Genomic DNA, 20240 nt, shown 5'->3' with positions numbered 1-20240 from the left:
CAAACACACTCTCACCCGGGAAACCAATAGGTATTATTTTTATTTTCATCTTATTATGGAGCGAAAAGTGAGAGTAACCCTCTGCTTACTAACTGGTGGGATGGAATGTATAGCTAGCCACATACATTATAAATAAACATTATAAATGCCTTTATGGTCTCTTCTGATCGATTCAGTGCACACATTTAATGAACAAAACATTTTTATTTATTTTTTAAATCTAACTTAACTCTAAACTCCCAAACTTCTCAACGATAGCATAAATTTGACCTCATTCATAACCATCCATTATATATAATTTTGTAAACCATTATTGTAAACCATTATATCCAGCACTTAGAAAAAGACCAGTATCCCTTCTTCCATTTGCTAAAACACTTGAGTGAGTCATGTTCAACCAAGTCTCTACTGGTTGGACAACAACCCGTCTGGTTTCAAAAGCAGCCACTCAACCAATACTGCCTTGCTCTCTGTAAATGAAGTTCTGAGATTGGCAAGAGCAGCTTCCACATCATCACTACTCATCTTGCTGGATCTCTCTGCTGATTTTGACACGGTTAACCACCAGATCCTCCTCTCAACCCTCATGACAATGGGCATCTCAGGAATCGCACTCCAGTGATTCAAGTCTTACCTGGGTTCTTCAGGGTTCTTCAGTCGCAACATCTAGCTACTGGGGTGCCTCAAGGCTCAGTGCCTGGACCACTTCTCTTCTCCATCTACATGACATTACTAGGATCTGTCATTCAAAAACATGACTTTTCCTATCACTGCTATGCTGATGACAATTGTACCTCTCATTTTAGATAGATGATCTGACAGAAGCTGCTCACATTTCTGACTGCCTGACAGACATTTCGGACTGGATGAAGGAGAACCACCTTCAACTCAACCTTGCAAAGACAGAACTGCTTGTGATCTCTGCCAACCCAATGCTTCATCACAACTTCTCCATTCAGCTAGGTGTGTCATCCATAATTATTTCCAGCCAGGAACCTCTGAGATGTGATTGATGATCAGTTAAACTTCACAGACATCCTGCATATTTGCCTTGTACAACATTAGGAAGATCAGCCCCTTCCTATCGGAGCATGCAACACAACTCCTTGTCCAAGCTCTTGAACTATCCAGATTAGACTACTGTAATGCTCTCTTGGCAGGCCTTCCAGCATATATTGTCAAACCTCTGCAACAGATAAAGAATGCTACAGCAAGAGTGGTCTTTAACCAGCCGAAGAGAGAGCATGTCACACCTCTCCATCAATTTGCACTAGTTGCCAATAGCCGCTCGCATCAAATTCAAGGCACTAATGTTCGCATACCTAAACTCACTACTTCAGACGTCTGTGCCCTCCAGAAGCTTTGCAAGCTTTTTCGTCAACACATGACCTGTTAATGCTAACATATATATATATATATATATATATATATATATATATACCTTGCTACATGTACTGTGCTAGACTAACTGGGACTAGTCACAGCACTTGCATATTGTTGCCCTATTGATGATTTGATTGTGTCAGGATTCAGAGAAGGGAGGACCCAGGGGAGTGATATTTATTGAACGGGGAGTGATATTTATTGACAAAGACAAAACACCGGTGGAACAGTCCAAACAATAGAGCAGGGCACACAACTGGAGAACAGGTGGGTCGAGGGCACAACTGGAGAACAGGCTGGTCAGGGATGAGACAAACCCAGGTTCTTTGGGAACAGTGGAAACTTGACAGCAGCTCAAGGAACCAGAGGCTTGGCATAGATGGGAAGAAACAGCTCTAGGCACTAGAGTGGCTTGCCAGGACAGAGGTCTCAATGACCAAGGAAGAACAGGATGCAGGGCAGGGCAGGAACCAACACAAGATGAACACACAAGAGATAACAGAAACAAAAAAAAACAACAACTATGACTAGGAAAACAAAATAGACTAATTAATAACTGGAGGTAGCAAAGGAGAAAATAAGGTAAATAAAATAAATAATTTCTCAAAATAAGTAACTGCCACTTCCAAACAAAAAGAAATGAAACAAGACTGCAACCTTGCAGAGAACTAGAGAAAAATAAATTAATTACTTAAATTACTTAATAAGGAGAAGTAAAAACAAGGCTTGAGAGAACAAGAAAATAAAGACTAGAACTAGACTAAAAACACAGCGACAAAGACACTAGAAATTAATAAAACAGAAATAATCAAACAAGGAAAACTAAATCTACACTAACACTGACTGTCATTTTCTGTAGTAACTGCATACACACAATGGCCCTCATTTATCAAAAGTGCGTACACCAAATTTCCAGCGTACACCTGGCGTACACCCAAAACCACGGTGACTTTGAGATTTATCAATATGGACGTTGGCGTACGGCACGCTCAAATCCTACGCCAGCTCAGGAGGTGGTGTACGCACGTTTTGAGTGCGGGAATGCGCAGAAAAACAATTTCTAACACCACAAAACGCACTGACAAACTAAAAGATATGATATATTATGACCCACTGTAAAAAAAAAAAAAAACATAGTAATTATAAACTTTAGTGTTTATTTTTGTGCAACATGGACTTCAATGTTTAATTTGTGTGACTTTACCAAAGCATTTGAATTGTAGGCATATGTATTCCTTAAGTTCCGAGCCTGTGCGCTTTACCTGACGTTTCAAGCCTTGTTTATACTTTCGCCTGGCTCCGCAGCGCTAGTCTCCGCACAGACTGCGCGCGCACCTCCCCAAACGGACGAGGCGTTTATAGCCTACTCGACGCGCTCGCCGTTGTAGTGTACTATTCTTTGAAACGATGGGGTTAGGCCCGGCAGGTGTGCACGGACTGGGTTTAGTAATGAAAGGCTTTCAATGACCAAAAAAAATAATTCAGACTGACAAAATAATAAAAATGACATTCTTCTTCTTTTAAATAATAATAATAATAATAATAATACAAATAATAATAATAACGACATTCTTCTTCTAAATAACAATAAGCGTCATTAATAATAAAAATCTAGAAATCAATTTTGTTTCTTTCCACTTCCCTGGTTTCGCTTTCTCTTTCTCAAAGAAGTTTCTCTTCTTTGCCGTCTTCCGTGTGTCCATGGTGTAAAATGAGGGCGTGGGGGAAGCGGAGACTTGAATATATAAGGGCGTGTTATTCTAATGACGCTCGTTTTCAGCCGCGGCATTTATCAAGGGCAGGTATTGCGTACACCTTGATTTCAAAGGTACGCACAGCTTCATAAATCAGGCGATGAGAGGAGTGTAAGCATAATCTTACGCCAATATATACGCCCGTTTCTACGCAAGAATGATAAATGAGGGCCATTGAATGCAGACAATGCACAAAACGAACCAGCAAAGACATGAGGGAAAGAGGCACAATATAAAGGGACCAGAGCACATGAGGATCAGGTGAGCACAATTAGTGAAACGAGCAAGACGTGGACTAAACAAGGGGGCGTGGTAACAGGAAACAAGGAGGCAGGACAAGAGGAGCACATGGCAAACACAAAGAAAGACAGAGCCATGTGCTCAAACACAAGACAAACATAGAAACATGAAACCATGACAACACAGACAAAGCTTCCAGGGTAGAACCCTGACAGATTGCTTCTGTTGTTCTCATTTGTTCTCCTCATTTGTAAGTCGCTTTGGATAAAAGCATCTGCTAAATGATTAAATGTACATTTAAATGTACTGACAACTTTCACTGTTTGCACATTGATATGATGTATGATGATTGCTTACTATGTAAAATATTCACAATGACACTCTGAACTCTCCATCGGAAGTGAATGACTTCCAGTCTATTGTCTAACATAAGCATTAAAAAGTCAGCTTTTGTCCTCACTAGCTGTCTATTTTAAAGCTTTCAATACAGGTAGCGTTCAAAATCTGTAAATATTTTCAGCCACTAACAGTTGTCTCTTTCATCAATTACAGATAACGATGAAAGAAATAAGTACAAAAGGTAAAAACATGCCTGAAATGAGCCAGGCTGCTTTTCAAACGTTTTTGAATATAAAGCAGCAATTCACAGCTGGGTCAAGTACTGATCTGACAGGGGGATGAAAGTAATATTTCGCTGTGTTGCATCACTGGATCAGTCCTTTCAGCTGTCAAAATCTGCACCAGCAAACACTAAATGCAACAATCAGTCTCTTTCAAGCTCTTACAGATAGCACACTATGTTTGATGGGCAGTGAACTGAAAGATGAAATGGCGGGAGAAGTTGAGCCAAATATCTTCTGCTGTAGGATTTGAAATTCTAGACACCACTCTCCCATCAGACACTGCAGGATGTTCGTATTTGAAAGACAGAAACAGATAGAATGTGCACTAAAGAGAATGACAGAGTGTGTGTATTTACCGGTTCCTAGATCGGTGTGCTCCAAGGAAGTGTGCTGGTTCTGATGGACCCACTCCCCATTGCATTTAAAGAAGATCTGGAGGGCGGGCCGTGCACGGCAACGTAGTTTGATGGGGTTGCTCTTGACGATGTACGCATCATCGGGCTCCTGCAGGAAGTGAGGCAGCGTTCCAGACATCGCTGAGAGACCATCACGTGACCCTGCAACAAACATTCAGGAATTAGGCGTCAGCTTTAGGAGAAAAGTCAGTTTCATTCAACATGAAGTAAGAACGTCTAACCGAGCAAATCCACTCAGATGACAGCTACCTATCTGCGAGTTCCTATAATCAGACACATCAGCCAGGGCTCCCTGAAAGCAAGCTTACTCACTCACTTAACTGGCTTGTCAATCACTTTGAAAAGCGCTCTCAGGTTGGATGACGTTTTCAAACGAGCACCACATGAGCCAGTGACAACGGGAGATAAAGTGAAAACTGCCCTAAAGCTGCTGAAGGTGGAGTTCAGCACCAGGGACAGCAGCCAGCAAATACTCAACAGCATAAGCATTTACAGCACCATGGACAGCTCCTCTTGGCTCCGTAGCTTCACATTATATGCAGATATTTGCTCTGTTCCAAAACCTAGTGAGCTGCTAATGGAGGCAACATTTTCAGGCACCATATACAAGCTTGCCAACGCAAATGCTTCTCCAAAAGGTGGGTAACTTAATTACTCTGGCTCCTAAAATACCTCATTTTTGACTGTCCTAAGGCAGCACTACGTTTCCAGGAATCCCACATTCACTGTAATGATCATGACAAAAATGTTGATTATAAATAAAGTAATATTTAAATATTAAGGGAATATTGCATTTCACTGCGCTACTTTTACATTCTTTTTTTTTATGTAAACATATGCTAGACAGATTAATAAACATTCATGCTTTTAGCAAATTCTAGGACGATAATTGTAGGTGAATATGTGTCTATCACAGTTGTCTATGTGACAGTTGAGTTGGCTTCTGTGAGCATTTGAGGTCACAGCAAAAGCTGGACTAGGCTGATCTTGTGAAATTCTGGGTAAAGCTCTCACTTCATTAAACCTTTATACAATGATTGTGCTCAAAACCAAAATTGTTCCATTCTATACAAGATGAATCTGTGGCTGCAACACACTCTCACCCCAAAGCGTCACTTTCAACCATGCTTCAATATCCAACGCACAAAGCACCCTTTAGCGTCCATATGTGATGCTTCGGTTATGGGTAGGTTTAGGCGTCATGTAACTGACGCTTTCGAAAGTTCGTCAATATCCGACGCACAAAGCACCCTTAGCGTCAATATGAGACGCTTCGGTTATGGGTAGGTTTAGGTATGTGGTAGGGTTATGCGTCTCATATGGACGCTAAAGGGTGCTTTGTGCGTCGGATATTGACGAATGTCAGAAAGTGACGAAAAAGTGACGCTTTGGGTATGAGAACGGAAGTGTTGTGCCATAGTTAGCACCAGTGTTGGGGAATGTTACTTTTAAAGTAATGCATTACAATATTGTATTACTCCCTTAAAAAGTCAACAATTGCATTACATTACTTTTGTGTTACTTTTTCTAACCTGGACTGAGCTTGCTTGTTTGTTTTTAACAACAAAAAAAGTTATATTTTTAGCAAATGTAAAGGTCCTTTTACAGCAAAACGCAGGAAAAGAAAGTCTTATTTCAGCAATAAAAACAAATTGTACATTACAGCATACAACTGAAACAGAGAAAAATGAAAATAGAGCAAAGCAACCTGACAAAGAAATATAAAACTGATGACAAAGAATGAAAAGAAATCTAGAGAAAAATGTATAAATATGATGAGAAAGAACAATAAAAAAAAATGTGCTGGAGACAGGCAGACAGACACTCTGCTCTCTCTCCCCTAAAATTTCTTGTAACCCTCCACTGTATCTGTCAAATAAAGAGTCAAAAGCCAAAAAATCAAATACAAGCACTGTAAATATATAATAAAATGGCTATTAAAAACTGGAAAACTGTTCTGACATGCCCCATGAAATCGACCACGTACGGGTGTGAAATTCCATTTCACACAGGGATATTTGGAGAAAGATTTAGGGTCTAAAAGTGTCTCGTGGATAAAAGAGCCACACAAGAGTGACAGGAGCTGAAATATCCACAGTGATTCAAAGCACACAGTGATTTAAAGCACTCCTCTCCCTCGCTCTTCACGTTTCTCTCACTCCATTTCTCTTTCTGTCACTGCATGTGTGTATAGAAACACACACACAAGACTCTCCCTCACTAATAAAACTGTCACAGACGTAATTGGATGGGATATTTTGGAAACGATTTCCCCTGACTGAAATAAGCATAATAGAGATTTCTGTTGACTTGTAATCCTTCCCTGGGAAACGTGTGTGTGTGTGTGTGTGTGTGTGTGTGTGTGTGTGTGTGTGTGTGCACAGGTGCGTAATCCTCTGGCAAACATACCTGATTCATCCTGATTAGAATGAATAGAGAAATGCCTGCGTGTGCTGCTCACACTGAGAAAATCACAGCCCTCGCACCTGCCCCTCCTTCTCTTACCGTCTCTCTCACACCAGAGGACAATTTTATCACTTAAGTGTTTCTTTCATAGCTCAGTAGACTTAAAGTCAACATGTACTTTTCTAATATGCATTCCTGGTCTTACTGTGAACATTTCATCATTGTGCCATTGTAATCTTACAGCAACATGAACTTTCACTACCATAACTTTCCTTTTACGCTGACATAACCAAGGACACAAGGATAGGGGAAATAATGTTAACCAAAAGACAAATAACTATTTAACCCTTTCTAAAATCATGTCATAATAGATCTAACATTTGGGCTCAGTAAGATTTTATTTTTATTTTTTATTCAGCAAGGATGCATTACATTGTTCAAAAGTGACAGTAAAGACGTTTACATTGTTACAAAAGACTTCTGTTTCAAATAAATGCTGTTTTTAAAAAAAAGATAATAATAATCATAATTTCCACAAAAATATTTCAAATAATTTCTGTTGCTTTTAAATAACTTTTATCACAATTCACACAAAAATATAAAAAATATCCCACTCTATGACAGCAGCAACACTGTTTTCAACATTAATAATTAGAAGTGTTACTCAGCACCAAATCAGCATATATTATAATGATTTCTGGAGGATCATGTGACACTGAAGACTGGAGTAACGATGCTGAAAATGATATTAAAATATATTAAAATATAAAACAGTTATTTTAAATATAAATTTAAATAAAACAGTTGATAAATAAATGCAACCTCTGTGAGCATAAGATAATTTTCAAAAAGTTCGAACACAAATCTAAGACAAATAATAAATAAAAAGAATCTTTTGAAAAGTAGTGTATTTTCGGTCTGATTCATCCAAGACCAAATGATGTGTAGGACACATAGTTTGTGTCAGAAAAATCTGACACACACTTTTAGAATCTATTTGGTATCTTGGTTAAGCTATTGCAACATTTGAGATATTACTGAGATCTCTTTTGAAACTAAAGTAATTCGTAAGAGAATATAAAAATATATGTAAGTAGGAGAAAAGTCTCCATTTAATTTCTTTTCAGTGCTGTCTAGGATAAACAATTGAGATATTCAAAGGATTCCAATGGCTCTCTCTCCATCTTCCACCCCCATTCTTCTTCGTTCCAGACATGTAAACAAAACGCACATTATTTTCTATAAGAGAATTAATGGTAGTGTCTTGTTTGTATCATCCCAATGCTTTGTGCTCATGCTTCTTTTTAGAATGAATACTCCCACACAGAGAGCACCAGGTAGGAGTGTGAACACATCCATATTCAAAAACATGGACAAACATATTGGACCGTGAAGTTCCATACTGTAATGTGTGCTAATGCAATTTTTTGCACGCCCACAAACAAATGTATTCACATTTACAAGCAAATACACAATCGCGACACGCTCAAACACAAGCGCACACATTTGGACTCGCACACCACACGCTTTTATCCAGCCACCATCACAGATGTTCAGGAGTGCTTGACATGATGGCAGTCTGATGAAAGGGAAAAATAGTCATCTGACTGAGCCGCAGATGAAAGGATAGCGAGAAAGAGTGGGGGAGGGAGAGAAAAAGAGTGAGAAAGAGAGAGAAAGTGCAAATTGAGAACGGGTGGAAAGAGCTTCTTTAGACTCGTGGACATTGTCACATATGTATGCAAACTGATTTATAGAGAGCAATAACTGTTATTGAGGGGAGGACCATATGTTTGTTGCTGACAGAAAATATAGAAACTATATCTGAGAGTGTTAACACACATAGAAACACACTCCAGAACAACCGAGCAAAACAATCCATCTTACACTTCCGGGTAATGAAAATAAAGACTTGTTAAAGACTTTGTGTTGGTCCATTTATTCTACATTTTAAATATGTATGCTACAAAGTTGATTGTTCTGTCAACTTTTAGAAGCGATAAAAGTTGTTAAAGACATGGACTAATTATTATAAACAAAGTAACAAATTAATTTTCACCACAAATAATAACAATACACCCAAAATCGAACAATTACATTTTCACCACTAATAATAATAATTAATCAGTTCGCTCAACTCTTTTCTTTAGTAGACAGTTTGATTTGAATCGCTAAAATAACTTAAATCAGCAAGGGTCAGACTATCATTCTTAAAATTGGATCTATACAAAGTAATAATGTTGTGCTGGCCAACTGGTGAACTATATTTATGTAGTATCGAATCAAATATTAAATCACATTTGGTACCTGTAGAATCTTCATTTTTGATTCTGACTATGCTTCTCTGGAGATTAAAAAAGTTTTACTAAGTTCTTTAAACAAATATGATGCAAGTCAAAATGGCTCTCTTGTGGCATCAGAGTGAAAACTGTTTTGGTTTGAAGCTTTTATTTTTAAGAGACTGCTGGTGTGCAATCCAAGGAGACCTGGGTTTTTCCGTTTGTTTCTCTCTGTGGTGGTGCTTTTGTTATGTAGTGTTAGTTCTTGATAGAACGAAAGTGACCATGACATCCTAATGCAATCACGGCTCAGACACAATAACACAATCCTGACTGCCTCTCTGAGGGGCTTTTGAGCAGTGTGTATGTGTGTGCGTGCGTGAGGAGAGAGAGAGCGAGAGGATGATTTCAGTGATTGAGCGTATGCGTGTTTTCCAAACCTCCCTGTATCAAGTCTTCTGACAGCTATTTAATGTTTCCCATTTGCATTAGTTGATAAAGCACCGATCTGTTCTCTAAATCCACAGCGTGACACGGCAGAAACACCAAAATGGCCGACCACATCCTCTCAATCCCCCCTGTCAGCGCCGAGCAAGTTGCCACAGCAATGATATACGATTGGCGGGCCACCCCGGCAATAACCGCGGACGCTAGATACATCTCACGCTACGGGAGCAAAACAAGATGTCATTGCCATCAGCTCCGAGCAATAAGTTTATCACACACACGCCTGTCTGTCACACTGAGAGGTCTACGCCGTAAAACACACATACGCGTGAAATGAAACATGCTAACTATTCTGACCTAGAAGTGATAAAGGAATTAAGCTCTGATGGTTAGATTGCATGTAGTGTTTAAGTGTACTAGTACGTATAGTAGTGTTGAAAAAGCTGTTTTCAAGTTGTAGTGGGCCAAGTTACTGTTAAAATAAGGTAGATGGATAACTATTTAATAAGGCAGTTTCTTTAAAATGATATTCTAGTTTATTATTGTTATTTATTTTTTTAGCACTTTAGAGCTGCATTAATCACATAAGCAATTAGGATTCTAGGATAACAGCATCAATTCTATCTTCAGTTCACATACTCGCCTACAATATTTATTTGTGGCAGGTTTGAAGTCACTGATGTCAAACACCATTGGTTCTTTTGTCATGATTTGTTTAAATATGCACCAGCACAAATAAGCATTTAAGAGGATAAGATATTCTGTGAAAAACGACTTACACAAAGCTTCTGCATCCCAATCACTGGTATATGAATACACAGAAAGGAAGAACTGGACCAGACTATTTTGCTTTCTATTTAGACTTGAGTCCAAACCACACAGAAAATCCAGAAATAAGACTATTTTGAAACATTCTGACAGAAAAGTTATTGTGCAAAATAAATAGGAAATGTTTAAGGTGAACTGTTTAGGTCACTAATCAAGTAAGCAAATGTGAACTAATTTGAACAGAAGGTCAGATGTTCTTACTTCTATCGAAACACAAAATGCTCTTTGAATCATACTGTATGCTGGAGAACATGATCATCAGGTTTTACACAAACTTGTGGAGTTCATGCAGCTCGACTGCTGCCATTAAAGCAGAAACAAAGCAGACACTAAGAGAAATCCTGAAATTCATGTATTTTTTATTTTATTGTGATTTTGTAACAGCATAAATTGGCATTCAATTGAGAAAACTTTACAAAAGAGAACCTTTTTCACTAGTGGCCTCAGACTTTTGGACCTCACTGCAGATAAAGTGAAAATATGAGCTTCTGCACAAAAGTAAGCTGTATTTTCCTCTGTTCTGCAAATACTGTGGAAAATGGTGCAAAGCGTGCATTTCAGACAGAGAAAGAGAGAAAGGTGCACCTTGGGGAGTTTTTGACAGACTGCTGGTACAGAGATCACGATAATTGCAGTTCTCAGCAGGGTGATGAACCCGCGTCACATACACACAACAATAACACATGTAGATCAGCCTTACACACACACACAGTGACTGAACTATCCCTTTAAATGCTTCAGCTCTGCACTGTAGCATTCTAGGATTTCTGTAATTCCTCCACAGTGCTATTACCAGATTAAAGAATCTAACTTGTGATTGGATAACACAGAGAGAGAGAGAGAGAGAGGGAAAGAAAAAGATGAGAGAGGGGAAAAGGAAGGGGGAGATGGAGGTTTAGGAAATAGAGCGTGGAAACACAACAATAGATTGATGTAAAATTACAGAATAAAAAAAAAAAAAGAGCTAATGTGATTGGGCTCCGGATTACTGCTGATGTGAAAATAACGATGTCCCATAATGCTTCATTACAAAAGCAGCCCGTCAAAGCCCAGTAATCAAATGTTTACTGATTATATTTACTGTTCACGTCTTACATGGAAAAAATCACAGTGACCAATGAGCTACCTATGTAGGCAACATTTTAAATTGCACTCTCAACACGAATGCTATTCTAAAAAGTAGGACAATACGATTCCTTGTTTCATCAAATTTTAAGGGGAAAACCATTGCCGGTCTCGTAGATAAAGTATAAATTATAAATCATTTAACACAATTTTTTTTTTTTTTTTTTATAATAATAATTTGAATGATTAAAAAAACATAAAAATGTTCCCCAAAATTGTGTGCGCAATATACAGTACTATTCAAAAGTTTGAGGTCATTTGATGTCAAGTCTCTTATGCTCACCAAAGCTGCATTTATTTTTTAAATAACTCTTTTCTATTTCAATATATTTTAAAATATTATCTATTCCTGTGATGGCAAAGCTGAATTTTCAAACATTTCACAACAATGCTGAAAAAGTTGTGCTTCTTAATATGTTTGCGGAAACTGTGTTCCTTACTTTTTACAGGATTATTTGATGAATAGAAAGTTTAGCATTTATTTGAAATGGAAATCTTTTGTAACACTGCAAATGCCTCACTGTGACTTTATAAATGTAATGCATCCTTGCTGAATAAAAGTATTCATTTCTTTCCAAAAAAATCTTAATGACCTCAAACTTTTGAATTAGAATATCAGAAAATTCCTCTTGTTGCATGCCTTTATTAAAATCAATGAGTTGAGTCTTTTGTAAATGACACATAGTTGTGCATATGTTCCAAATGAGTCCCTTAAAGTATGAAGTTCCATTTCAGTTTACATGCTGCCATAGACTTCACCAGGTTTGGAACAGAACAGTTATAGAGAGAGAAAGAGAGAGAGAGAAAGAGAGAGAGAGAGAGAGAGAGATACTGCAGTCTCTAAAGCTGATCCTAAATATCATTACTTATAATAAAACAGCTGCTACTACATAAATTTACAAAGCAGAAGTGTAATTACAGCACTACTCAAAATTCAAATGCAGGGCCACAGTCGCTAGCTAATTAGTACAAACAAAACATCCTTAAGTAACACTGACATTTCAGAAAAGGTTAGGAAGTGTCGCTTTTGTGCATGTACTTGCGTTTGACTGAATTTAATTAGGCCGTCTCAGATGGTAGAATTAACAGGACAGGGTAAAGTTTTGTCGAATTTCGTTTGTTTCTGATCTCGTCCACTGTGATGCAGTTTAATGCTCTCACAGAAAGAGCCATTATTAATGTGCTGCAATTTGATTATGAGACGTGCTTGACGGTTACATCAAATGGAACGAAACCACGAAAACTTTGTTATGTCCGTTCAGGACGAATTCATCTGAGTTCGTTTGGTAACGCCTCGCTGCATGTTTAGTTTGCAGCTGTTTTGGTCTGATTGTTAGTTGAATTGTTAGTTACGGTTTTTCTGAAAGTAAAGTGAGTTGCGTGCATAAACCTCTCGTTCCGCGTCCTTTTTATACACAACAAACTTCTGGACGGTCGAGCGCATAAAAGTTTGCTGGCATGATGGTTCAAGGAACTCAAGAAGTACACAGAAGATGCCTCCTATCATTTTCAGAGCACTTCAGATGGTATGAAATTCCTTTGAAAGGATTCTTGGATGTGTGGAAGAGATTTAGCGAACAGACAGGAAGGGTCCTTCCGGAGTGCTCTAGATCGAAGACTTTCATTTTTTCATCCGTCTCCAAAGAGCTTTACACTAAGTGATATTACCGAGAGTCGCTTCTTTTTCTAATCGCAGTCCCACGGGATCAAAGTTCCCAGGAAGCCCCAGAGCTCTGTTCACACATCTCCTTTTCCTTTGAAAAAGAGAGCGAATCATTGCATAAGTTGTAATACTTGTTTCAGGCATGCAAAAAGCATTAGAAAAGATCAGCAGCCATCACCATGAAGTATGTAAAACAAGTATATAAAGTAGTGATGTAGGCAAGTACTCATACTAGGGATTACTTTAGTTACACTAGATTCTATATTTGATGTTAATGCAAAACGAAAATGGAAATTTAAGTACAATCTGTTCAATATGTCAAACTGTTGTGCACTATGGAATTATTTTTTTGCTGAGTGTTTCTGTGTAAACCGTTCAAAAAAAGATTTGGTTGCACTTTAGTTTAGTGTCCAATTCTCACTGTTATCTAAATGCTTATTAGCACGCATATTACTAAGATATTGGTTATTGGCTTTTTATTAGTTCTTATACTGTAAAGCACATTTTAATGCCTTACTCTGCATGACCATATTCTTCATTCCTATACACAATTCCTACCCAATATCTAAATGTATGAACATCCAAAATCTAAAACCAAGCTTTTAAGCACCAGCCAAACCCAGAGCAATGTGTAAAGTTTCTGGAGACATGATTAAGAGCATTCACTTCACTTAAAGTTTAAGTGTGTGCTTTGTCAAAATACTTTCTCTACTGTATTACATTACATTAATGCATTTGGCAGACAATTTCATCCAAAGCTACTTACAGTGCATTCAAGGTATACATTTTTTCAGTATGCGTGTTCCCTGGGAATCCAATCCGTGACATGCGTGACACCGCAGCATTTATAACACTGCGACATTCATTAAAACAATGATATAAACTAACTATAACATTTTTAATAGAAATGAATCCTTTTATTCGTCTTGATGCATTATTAAAAGTGGCAGTGAAGACACTCTTACAAAAGATTTGAATTCCAAATAAATGCTATTCCTTTGAACTTGCTATTCACCAAAGAATCCTGAACAAAAAAATATCAAGGTTTCCACAAAAATATTAAGCAGCACAACTGTTTTCAACACTGATAACTATAATAAGAAAGGATTCTTTAACTGGGTTGCTTTTACACAGCTGTAGTTTACAGTGTCATATGCCGGGTTCATTCACAATATCAGCCCGATTTTGGCATGATCCATTTGACTTTAGGAATCAAAATCCTAATAAATCTGATTGTAACAGACAAAAATATTTTGTAGTCTAACCTGGCATTACAGCATTAGGCCTCAGACAGTTACAGTATGTGAACACCTTGCAGAACACAACATCTTCTCCCATATCCTGTGATTTCTCTGTAGGTCTCTCATCAAAAGACTCCTGGATCCAGCTTTCAATTGTGAGTTGGGTAGAGATATGGCAGTCTATGTTTCAAGCTCTTCAGTGGGACCTCCTGACTCTTTAAGCCCACGGCGTCATGTGAGACAGATCTTCTGTTCTTTTTGTTCAAATATTGATGTTCTACTACACAGTATATGTTGTGAACATACACATATGCTTACATACAGATACACACCAAATGTATTCTGTCCATCCCCCTCTATGGACCAACAAAGCACAAGTAGAGCATAAATGAAGTGAAACTGAAAAGAAATGTGGATGGAGGTGAAAGGAGAAAAGACGAGAGAAAAGACAAGACTGAGAGGAGTGGAGGAGATACAAAGAGAAGAAAAATCAAGAGACAAGATGTGAAAAAAAGAAATGAGAAGAAAAGATGTTTGCCAAAACATGAAGAGAAGAGAAGAGAAGAGAAGAGAAGAGAAGAGAAGAGAAGAGAAGAGAAGAGAAGAGAAGAGAAGAGAAGAGAAGAGAAGAGAAGAGAAGAGCTTAAAGAAACAAGCTTAAAGGAATAGAAGAGCTTAAAGAAACAGAGGGACTATGAACAACCAAAAGGCTTTTCTGAGCTCTTGATGAGCATGACAGGCACATTAATCATGAATCACACTGAGCCGTGAGACACCGAAGAAATGGAGGGAGGAGAAGGAGAAGAGAGAGAGAAACACGACTGCTTCCCACACGCATGCAGTCTCCAAACCTACAGTACAGCTCCAGAAGCGTTTACTTGCAGAACTGCTTTTAAGGGGTATAGAGAGTTCAGACAACATCAGGGTGAGTGTTCAGATGATATCAAGTGCATGGAAAGAGAGTTCAAGAAAGCACCTTTACCATAATCCTCCCGAAATAACATCTTACGTCTCCGCAGCATCAGTAAAAATTCATGAGCTTCATAAGTTATAAATAGATGGCAGATTCCTCGTTTCGAAAACGCATCATGAACGCCTCATTCCCAGGCATCAAGCAGCAAGAGGCAAGAATCTACAACGAGAATCCAAACCGCACGAGTCCCGTGATAACCTGAACCGTTCAGAGTCAAGTTTGCCTGTTTCAGGATGTCTTCCGCCTGGTCACCGTCTAACTAAAAACTATCTACCCTCCCTCCGTTAATTTTCTTTAAACAAAACTCACCCTGACACGCTAGTTCTATCGAGTTTGGCAGGAGTCTCATTCTGTCAGTCAGTGTAAATAGCTCTCTCATTCAGGCGCTGATCAGAGCCGAACATGGAGACAGGTGAAAGAAACTCAGCGGGAGAGGAGGACAACGATGAGAAGGAAGTAAAAGAGGGTGAGAGAAGAAGGAAGAGAGTAAAGAGAGAGAGCTTGATCTGAAGCCCTACCGTGAGCCGCAGCAGGGGGCATTATAACTCGAGAAGAGTGCGAATGTACGGCGCTCATACAGATTTACGGATGATTTCTGTTCACCATCTGTTCAAATATGCGATACGATATCAACGAATCACGGGGGAAAATCGGGACTAAAATGCTATTGCAGAGGAATCTCCAGGTAGCTGGATAACCGGGGACTGAAAGGCTGCTAAATGAAGGTCGGGTTTCAGATTCTCTCTCTCTTGCTCTCAAGGGAAGTCCCTCTGAATGCATCCTGTGGCAAACATCTGTCTGAATCATGAAGACGCTGCATTCACTCTGTCTTCTGGATGTCTTAGATCCTTAGCCAAATCCCTATCTCCCTCTCTCACTTGCTCTCTCTCTAAGAAAAGAAAGGCAACCAGGGAAAAATTGAATTGTGGGATTTCTATACCACAAAAGGATTTTTACATTTCATGTATATACAATTGGACAGACTTTTGGCTATAGAACATCATATAGAACATTTTGGTCAAGAAACACCCACGTAGACAAAGAGGGCCATTTGACTGACATGCACAGTCCATTGTTCCATTTAGAGGAAGAGTTATCCGATATATAACATACTGGTGTGGTAAAAACTAGTGCAAATAATGGTGTAACATTCTCAAACAAAATGATTATCGTTAACAAAAAATAAAGACATTTTCGTCAAATTAAAAACAATAACTGGAAAAAGTAAACAAAAATATTCTCATAGAATTACAAATTCACACAAATTAATAGTTTTTGAAATTGTACACTACTTTTCAAAAGTTTGGAGTCAGAAAGGTTTTTTTAAAGACATTTCTGATGCTCACCAAGGCTGCATTTATTTGATGGAAAAAAAAAAATACAGTCAAACAGTAATATTGCTATATATTATTACAATTTAAAATAACTGTTTTCTATCTTAATATATTTTAAAATGTCATTTATTCCTGTGATGACAAAGCTTAATTTTCAGCAGACATTATTCCAGGCTTAAGTGTCACACAATCATTCAGAAATCTTTGTAAAATGCGGTTTTGATTCTTAAAGAACATTTATTATTATTAATGTTGGAAACAGTGATACATTTTTTTCAATCAATTTAATGCATCCTTGCTGAATAAAATTATTATTTATTATTTTATTTTTTTTAAATCTTACTGACCCAAAACATTAGGGCTATATTATAAAGCTTTAAACCATTACAACTCACCTGCAGTAAAATAAAATAAAATAAAAATGTATGTCACTAGATAAAAATACAACTACAGTGCTGAGAAAATGAATGCTAAATACTAGTACTAATACTAAAAAAAATATATTACATTTAAAATTGGTGAAACGGTAACTGTACGTTCACATCGCCGCCGGCGAGAGTGGCAAAATTCGCTCTCGCCGCCCTGCCAACGACGCCGGAGAAAGATTCGGGGACGCTCTGATGCTCTGACGTAGAACGAAGTAGACCAATGTTTACAGGATTGCGTTCTCTGGAATCCTCTCAGGCGGAGGACTTCTACATTCTGATTGGTTGCCGCCGAACCGCGTCATAGCTTATTACCATAAAGTTGACCTGACTTCAACCAGAGAATGTCTAATAAGGCGAGAAGTTTCACTCTCAGTAAACTTCCGGCTTCTGAAATGGTTGCAGTTCCACTCTGGCCCCATATGAGGGCGCTCACTGGACGAGTGCAGAATGAATGGAGGTCTATGGCAGTATACCCATCCAAATCCACTTTTCTCAGGATATAATTTTTTGTCTAGTAATTTGAATATTGTATTCGAAAGGAGATGCAAAGAAATTACACATTGCTGGGTGTTAGATTTTTTAGAGTCACTTATTTGCTTTAAAAAGTATTTTAAAGTGTCAATGACGTCATACACCGTACGACCAGAGATACTGCTTTACGGCAATCCTTCAGTCACTTTGGTGCTTTCGCGCTCTGCACTTTCTTTTCTCTCCAGGCATCGACAACACAGCTGACACAGGTAAACACACGTGCTAGAAGAGTTTTTGTTTTGTTTGTTTCTGGTCCCGCTTCGGATGCCACGATGCCATCAAGCGGTATCTCTGGCCGTAATCAGTCCTTCACTGACCAATCAGCGTTCATTAGCAGAATGCTAGCGTGTTATGGGCAACATCTCAACCTGTAAGAGATCGAAAGGACATAAGTACTCGTTCAATCAACTTTCGACCTATAACCCATGTTGAACTTGCAAAACCTACTATCGAATCTGAGATTTCTCAACGGCAATCGGGTGAAAGAGACAAATTTAGCCGTCTATCCCCATAGACTCCCATTCATTCTGCACTCATGGGCGATCGCCCCCAGTGGAACTCTGGTGGACCTACAACCAAAATTCGGTACAATAGGACTTAATAGGGAGTGGGCAGGCTCTCCGTAGACGGGCTCTGCTTCAACTCTCTTCGCCGCTCTCACCGTCCTATAGACGCGCCGCCCTCGCCTCTCATTGAAAATGAATGACTTCCGGCCACTTTGCCGCTCTCGCCGGCGGCGGTGTGAACGCACAGTAAGTGAAAACTTCCAAAAACAAATACTAAACACAAAAGACCATAAGAAAAACTACATTAAAAACTTCAATAATCCCAAATATCACAAACCTTTCAAAACGTGCATTTTTACAAGCATTCACTGTTTCATCATGGTACCCATTAAGATTCCATACAGGTCTCTCCTAAATACTCCTTTCTGCCAGGATTACAAGCATAGGAAACAGTCATTCAGATGTTGGTTTTATTACTTGACCTTTCAATAACTAACAGCATTTCTATGAAAGGGAATGCTGATACATTTAAAAACCCTTAAATCTAAGTTGATCAATGTGTGACTCAAGAAAACATACTGCATATTCTCTATATAAAATCTGCAGGAATTTTTTTTAGCAATAATAGATCTATAATGACTAAGCCAATTCCATTTACTCTCTCCTTTCAATATCTCCATTCATTCATTATAAAAAATCGTATCATCCATCAGGCAGAAAGGCTTGTAATTACAGCCTTTAAGTGAGTAGGAATCAGTTTTGTCTCTCTTCCCTCTGTTCACTCTCTCTTTCTGCTTGAACCAAATGGAGCCAACATAGAGTTTCTTGCCTCTCCTCCTCTTTCGATTGCATAGCATTATTAAATGAACCTCAGAATATATTACAATCCCTCTTTCCAGTGCTCAGACAGCTTTAGGAGCAGAACAGATAAAATATACCTTAAATGTTGTCATTTTGTCATTTCATTAAAAATCTGGCAGCAGAGAGGAACCGAGTTCCATAAAAAAGTTAATATCCCTCAAAAAGAACGAAAGCGGATCGTTCTGGTGAATTTATTAATATCATTATTCTCCTGTCAGTGCGCATATGTGGCATATGGAAAAATGTCACTCATAAAACTTGCACCTCTTACCTTTTTTTTTTTTTTTTGCCCAGAATCCATCACATCCTGAGATAATCATTACAGCAAGATGAGACAGAGCTTTTAACGACTCTTACAAAACAGAGAAATCACTAGCTGACACCCCACTGTCCTCTATAATGGAAGTTTGGTGTCTTCTGAGTACAGTTGAGTAAGTTACAACATGACATGTGCGAACTGGCAAAGACGTAAAAGACTGACACAAAATTTAAGCGATGAGGGTCCCGCGATACAGGAACATCAATCAAACAATCTGTCCTGTCATAATTAGAACCAAGGAAAGAGCGTCACAAATGTCTCTTTAGACAGGAATTAATTTGAAATGTCTATTTATTGTATCGTGTCGTGTAAAATTCACCTGGACTGGACATGTAATTCTGCTCAAGAGTAAAGTTAATAAATGCAAACCTGTTTATAATAATTAATTTGTCAACGTCCCTTCATGTCTAAAAGGAATTTGATTAAAATGATTCAATAATCCAAAATTATCAATATAAAATGGATCTGCAAATGTACCGTGATTCAAGATAATATAATATTCTAAAAAAGATATATATCATAAACATCATATCATTTTTGTGATCCTCTATAAAAGGATTTCCAAATGTCTTTTTCAGAACAATCTAAAATGACCTGTTTCCATAAAAATAATCGTGTCTGTTAGAATTAAAAGGTCACAGCAGCTGAACTATTACGTGTAATTGTGTTTACACACAGAGAGATATTTCCTGTCTATAACGCTGGCTCTGGTCACCGCTGCCCTGGCTCTGAAGTTTAAATGTCAGACTCGGAGACATGGATTAAAGCGGTTTAAAGCCATAGCTCAGTTTAATGGCTTCCTGTGAGGGCATGAGGTTTTCACTTGACATTTTTGCAAACTTTCAACATAAAAAAATCTATATATGAACAAAACCAGTGTTTA

At 38.2% G+C, this 20240-nt stretch overlaps 1 protein-coding gene across 2 annotated transcripts in view; it reads right to left on the bottom strand.

Annotated features, from left to right (window-relative positions):
- Window positions 1–20240, bottom strand: part of unc5da (unc-5 netrin receptor Da) — a 230354-nt gene that overhangs the window by 75721 nt on the left and 134393 nt on the right. For both annotated transcript variants that reach the window (XR_014625115.1, XM_084386522.1), the window contains exon 2: window positions 4357–4557. Coding sequence is in view for 1 of the 2 variants with exons in the window: in XM_084386522.1 (XP_084242648.1) it covers window positions 4357–4557 (201 nt within the window). In the remaining variant the exon portion in view is untranslated. The remainder of the gene's footprint in view (window positions 1–4356; window positions 4558–20240) is intronic.

The sequence above is a fragment of the Rutilus rutilus genome (assembly GCF_951802725.1).
Source record: "Rutilus rutilus genome assembly, chromosome: 18".
Classification (NCBI taxonomy): domain Eukaryota; kingdom Metazoa; phylum Chordata; class Actinopteri; order Cypriniformes; family Leuciscidae; genus Rutilus; species Rutilus rutilus.
Note: the sequence above shows the minus strand (reverse complement) of the source record. Positions and strands in the feature narration are given on the sequence as shown.